Source organism: Propithecus coquereli, unplaced genomic scaffold (genome assembly GCF_000956105.1).
Source record: "Propithecus coquereli isolate 6110/MARCELLA unplaced genomic scaffold, Pcoq_1.0 Scaffold313, whole genome shotgun sequence".
NCBI lineage: Eukaryota > Metazoa > Chordata > Mammalia > Primates > Indriidae > Propithecus > Propithecus coquereli.
Genome location: NW_012148764.1, coordinates 390,703 through 396,513, shown reverse-complemented (window position 1 = coordinate 396,513; position 5,811 = coordinate 390,703). Strand labels below are relative to the sequence as shown.

General features: G+C 41.5%; 1 protein-coding gene across 1 annotated transcript in view; it reads right to left on the bottom strand.

Annotated features, from left to right (window-relative positions):
- Positions 1-5,811, bottom strand: part of ROS1 (ROS proto-oncogene 1, receptor tyrosine kinase) — a 135,309-nt gene that overhangs the window by 114,187 nt on the left and 15,311 nt on the right. The window contains 3 exon segments of the mRNA XM_012650123.1: positions 1,085-1,111; positions 3,343-3,402; positions 5,522-5,566. Of these exon segments, the coding sequence (XP_012505577.1) occupies positions 1,085-1,111; positions 3,343-3,402; positions 5,522-5,566 (132 nt within the window).

The window sequence follows — 5,811 nt, the reverse complement described above, 5'->3', positions numbered from 1 at the left end:
AGCGCCCAGCCAGGATTTTTTTTTTAATCTCAATCAGGAGACACTTTTAATTGTCTAATTACATATGGGGGGAGTTTTTCCCTCTATTGTATCTTTTCTTAGCCAATTCCCACCCCCACCCATTCCCAAGGAGAATCACTCAGATACAAAATAATCAACCACTGACTATTGAGAAAATATGCCAATATGATATTTTTTGTTTTAATTTTTTTCTCTATTAAGGGGGAATTTTTCTGTTTTATTAATTGATGAAAATTTATAGTCCTTCCCAGGAGGGATAAGATAATTCTGCTCACTGGTTTCAAGGGTGTTTAAATAGAATACAACATAAGGAATAAAATAAGGAATAATGTAGCTTCTTCACAGAACTTATTGTCAAGTAACCTTATTCTGAGAGGAGAAAATCCAGGACAGGTAAGCTTAGTTGAAGAAGACTGAGTAGGGAAAGATCAAAATGTCAAGGTCTTTCTAAAGGAGAGGAGGAAATCGAGTGCAGCAGAGGCAGGCTGAGCGGACGGTGGAGAGACCTGGGCAGGGCAGCCAAAGCCAACATGCGAAGTCACTTCTTATCAAAGGTGGGCGGGGGCCTGTGTTTGAAAATGTTGTTGAATAAGAAAGAAAATTGCAATCAAAGGGTTCTCTTTTAATGCACTATATTTAATGATAGAGCACTATACCTTGTGGGGAAGAAAATGGCATCAGCAGAGATATCCCTACATGTGCCCCTTCCTTTCCCTGCCCCATGCCCCTCCTCCTCAGGCTCCAGGAACTATAACCTTCCGAACCAGATTAGAGTAATACATATGTAGATTTGTGAGCATGTGTGTACACATATGCACACATTTATATTTTATATATTAATACATTATGTATATACACATAGATACACAAAGCATAGTAAATACTTGCACCGAAAATAGAATTATACAGTCATTTTTATATGTAGAGTAATAACACTCCCAGGAAGAAAGTCTCTGTGCACTGAGAATACCTCAGTTTTCTTCATTCTTATTGTAATACCTTTTTAAAGATGAGAGAGAAAGATATGTGGCTTGAGACATCTTTTTTGTGATTGCCAACTCACCTCACAAACGGTGGCATAGGTATCATTCTGCACAGAAAAAAAAAAGCATAATAAGACGACTTAAAATCTTGAAGGTTGTAAATAATTTTAGTGATACTTAGCTGTACATTTCTTCCAAATTAATTTCTTGTCCTATCATTGATAAACAACCAACAAAAAAACAAAAGCAGGGGAGCCTAGAGCTGGGCTTTCTGTCCAGGTAGGCTACTGTATGAACAGCTCTAGAAATTACGTTGCTTGCATCACTGGAAAAAACGTAAAGCATGATGTCTACTAGAAAATCCCAGACAACTAAGAGGTAATCTGTGATGGACCAGGTTAGAGAGTGAAGGAGTGTTTGCAGATACCCAAGGGAGACAGAACTGGAAACGAAAATCACCAACAGCTCTGGCTAGCAAAGGCCAGCAGATTCCTCTGTCCAAACCGGTCCACTCCACCATCCACACCACTTCCTTGATTGTTGCCTGGAAACAAATGGTGCTTCCCATCCATTCCCCCAGCAAATGCTGACTGAGCAGCTGCTACACCCTCATGCTGTGTTCAGTGGAAGAGATACATCTGAAAAAGAGAGCTAGCTGCCTGCCCTGGTAGAACTTACATGTTGGGGTAAAATATATTAAACACATAACTAGACAAATAATTATTTAAGTTGCAATTTGTGAAAAAGATATAATAGCTACTAACTCCAGGTAACATATGCTCTGCCTTTTGACAGCTTCCATTCTGTGAGGCATGCAGTCACAAAGGTGAGAAATGGGCACAGTTAACTTCTGTAACAGAGGTCTGCAAGGACATACTATATAAGAAAAACTATGAGGACCACATATAGGGAAAGATTAATGTCCTTATTTAAATCTTGATGCAATAATTTGAGTCACTAATAGAAAATGTCATTAGAATTCCCCAACATTGCCACAATTCTTACTGATTTAACCTCTGAAACGAACAACCTGAACAAAGCAACCCACTTTTTTTTTATTTCAGCATATTATGGGGGTACAGATGTTTAGGTTACGTATGTTGCCCTTGCCCCCCCCCAAATCCGAGTTTCAAATATGTCCATTCTTCGGGTGGTGCGCATTGCGCTCTTTCTGTATGCATATACCCGTCGCCCCCTCCCTCCTCCCCCTCCCCCTCCCCCTGCCCAACATCCAATAGATTGGGGGTACAGATGTACTTATGTGTTGATCAGTTAATACCAATTTGATGGTGAGTACATGTGGTGTTTGTCTTTCCATTCTTGGGATACCTCACTTAGTAGAATGCATTCCAGCTCTATCCAGGAGTATACAAGAGGTGCTATATCACCGTTGTTTCTTAAAGCTGAATAGTACTCCATGGTATACATATACCACATTTTATTAATCCACTCTTGTATTGATGGACACTTGGGTTGTTTCCACATCTTTGCGATTGTGAATTGTGCTGCTATAAACATTCGGATGCAGATGTCTTTCTTATACAGTATCATTAAAGCAACCCACTTTTAAATGGTAAAATTCTTATCCATGAGATCAGAGTAGTTACAATGTATCAGACACTATCCCTAGGTGTAGTTACAATGTAACAGACACTATCCTTAGGAGGGAGATCCTATTATTATCCTAATTTACTAATGAGGAAAGTAAAGTACCAAGGGATTAAGTCAATTACACATAAGTGGCAAAGCCAGAGTAAATTAAAAATGAAAAATACAGTATCTGAGGATGTATTTCCTACATAAAGTAGAGTAAAGCAAATGTTTGTGACCTCTGAATTGAATTGCTACCATGTTCCCTGCAAAGAAACTTAGGACATGACCTAGGGACCTGCTATCCAATATGTGATCTGGAGACCACCATCATCAAATCATTTGGGAACTTGTTACAAGTGCAGAATCTCAGGCCTCATTCAAGACCTACTGAATCGGAATCTGCATTTGAACAAGATCCCAGATAATTGCACACTAAAATTTGAGAAGCTCAGGCCTAGGAAATTCAACGAATATTCAAAAGGCTTTTATAGTTTTAGAGCAATTGGATATCTCTGGGCATCCTTGGGTTTCACGATTTGCATTAACCTTCGTTGACCTCTAGTTGCATGACTAACGTTAATCTCAATTTCTTTTCCATTACTACTTATTACTCAGGCTATCATATTTTCCCCTTAGAGTCAAACAAACTAATTGAAAACCAATGGACATGCAAATAGGAATTCTCTTAGACAAATTTTCTCTGGAGGGAAACATCAGTATCAAGACAGAAACGATTAATACTTACACACTTTAAAGCACAATTTTCCTGATGTACAGAGTTCCAAAAATGACATCCTTGAATGCACTGCAAGAGACGTTAACAGACAATGGTGACTGAAGAAAGTGACTCTTTCTTGTCACTTGAAAGTGCAACACAGTAACAAAAGTATCACCTTATGTATTAGAAATAGAAATCTACCGAGGAAGCCGAGGCTTCCAAAGCATCAGGAACTTTGGGATTCTAAGCTGAGCTGTCCTGTCTACAGACAGACCAGGGCTTGGTGTGGCTCCCTGCAGGGCCGCAAGGTTGCTGAGTGGACTTAAGCCCTGGGTGGCAGACCTGGACTCCAGAGAACACTCAATCTTCAGGGAACACAGTGCCCACTGGGTAGCCGGCAATGGTGGAGTCCAAGACAGCATGGTATCAAGTGTACCCTAGGTCCACAGGGTGTCCTCACACGACAAGCAAAACTCACAACTGGGCACTTGACCAGATGGTCACATGTCGAAACCTAAATAGGTAGACAGTTTGGGGAATGTGCTGCCTGCTAACTGGCTTTCACCCCTCACCTCCCCCGACAGTGTTCTCCCAAAGCTGCCCTGACCTGCTGTGGGCCAGATTCGACACCTTTCTCCTTGCCTTACTTGATTTGTTTGTGCCTGTGACTGTGTTGACCATTCCTTCCACGGGCCACAGTGGCACCTGGATCCCTTTCCCCTTCCTCCCAGTTCCTGCTCAGTCTCCTTTGCCATCTTTTCTCCTCTCTCTGCCCCTTTTATGTCTGTGTCCTATCCTCAGCTTCTTCTCCTCTCACTCTTCAAGTTCTCCCTGAGTGAGTTCATCTGCTACCTCAGCTTCAGCTGTCGTCGGCGTCCGTAACCTGCAACGGTGAGACTGCAGCTGAGGCTCCTTCCTGAGCTCCACACCCAGATATCCACTTGCTCATTAGACATCTCCAGTCAAGTCCCTACAAGCGCTTCAAATTCAGCATGTGAAACATTAAGTTCCTCATTTTCCACTCTCAGATTTGCTCTTTCTCCTGTGTTTCCCATTAACATGCTCCAATCTTCTGAGTTGCTCACGCTGGGAACCAGGGTGCCTTCTCCTGCTCCCATTCCCCTCCGCTTCCCATCGCCAAGTCCGATTGACTCACCTTGTCATTAACTAACACCCGTCTGAGCTCCTCACTCACTGCCCCTGATTTTTCGCTGTGCCCTTTACCACTTACCAACAGCCTCAAGAAGGACCTCCCTGGTTTCCACATTTGGAGTAGTCTTTTCAAAACAAAACCTGGTCACACCATTCTCTTTTCTAAAACTCTATATACCTCTATCATCTTGTGGACTGAACCCGAATTATCAAGCATGGCATACAGAGTTCTTCGTGATCTGGCCCCGCCTAACTTGCCACCTCCCCACTTTCCACACACGTACCCCATTTTCCAAGCAAGCTGAAATACTCTCACTTTCCTGAACAAGTTAGGCTGCCTCGTGCACATTTGTGTCTTGACACAAAGGGCCCTCTGACTGATACATCTTTTCCCTCTAGTTATTCTAGAAAACTCTTCCTCTTTCTAGTTTTAGTTTGAATGCCCTGCAGAAAGGCAAGGTGCTTTTTACTCTTGTGTGTTCTCTTTTACCCTCACACACACTATTCTGCTTTTCTTGATGCTGTCTGGACACAGTTTTATGGATGTGTCTGTCTCTCTTGTTTTAAGTATGCATTCCAAAAGGTTGACAGTCCTTTTAAACAGAGATCCTATTTTACTCATTCTTAAATGTCTAGTGCCTAGCATAGGACCTTGTTCATAGTTACACTTTTGAGTCACTAAACACTTATTGAATGAATGTATGTGCAGAAAAGTAATAAAACCATAAAATGTAATTGTTAGAAGAAACATTAGTGACTACCTCAGACAACCTATAATAAGTCTAAATCTCAAAAATATTAAGTAGTTTGTCCAAAGCCACAGAGCTATGTAGAGTCAAAAATCACAGACTTAAATTAGTCCTGTGCCGTTTCCAGTTCAACACGCTTCATTTTTAAATAAATTCTCACTATTGTCAATTGACCTTCTTCCAGCAAGGACAAATAAATGAAACTTTACTTAGTAGTTATTCCTATTGCTATAAAACCTGACCATTGTCCCTTTTTTATCAAAGTAAACACTGTAAAATTCTTGACAATAGAAGCAATTACTCACCGGTTCACTCAGATTATATGGTGTGCCAGTGTCAAGCTGCCTGCCCTGAAATGAAGAAGGAAACACCAGCTATCAATATATTGGGTTCAGTGTAACTACCACAGCTTATTTTTAAGTAAAAAAAAAAGCTTCCAGGCCGGGCGCAGTGGCTCACGCCTGTAATCCTAGCTCTCTGGGAGGCCGAGGCGGGCGGATTGTTTGAGCTCAGGAGTTCGAGGCCAGCCTGAGCAAGAGCGAGACCCCGCCTCTACTAAAATTAGAAAGAAATTAATCGGCCAACCAAAAATATA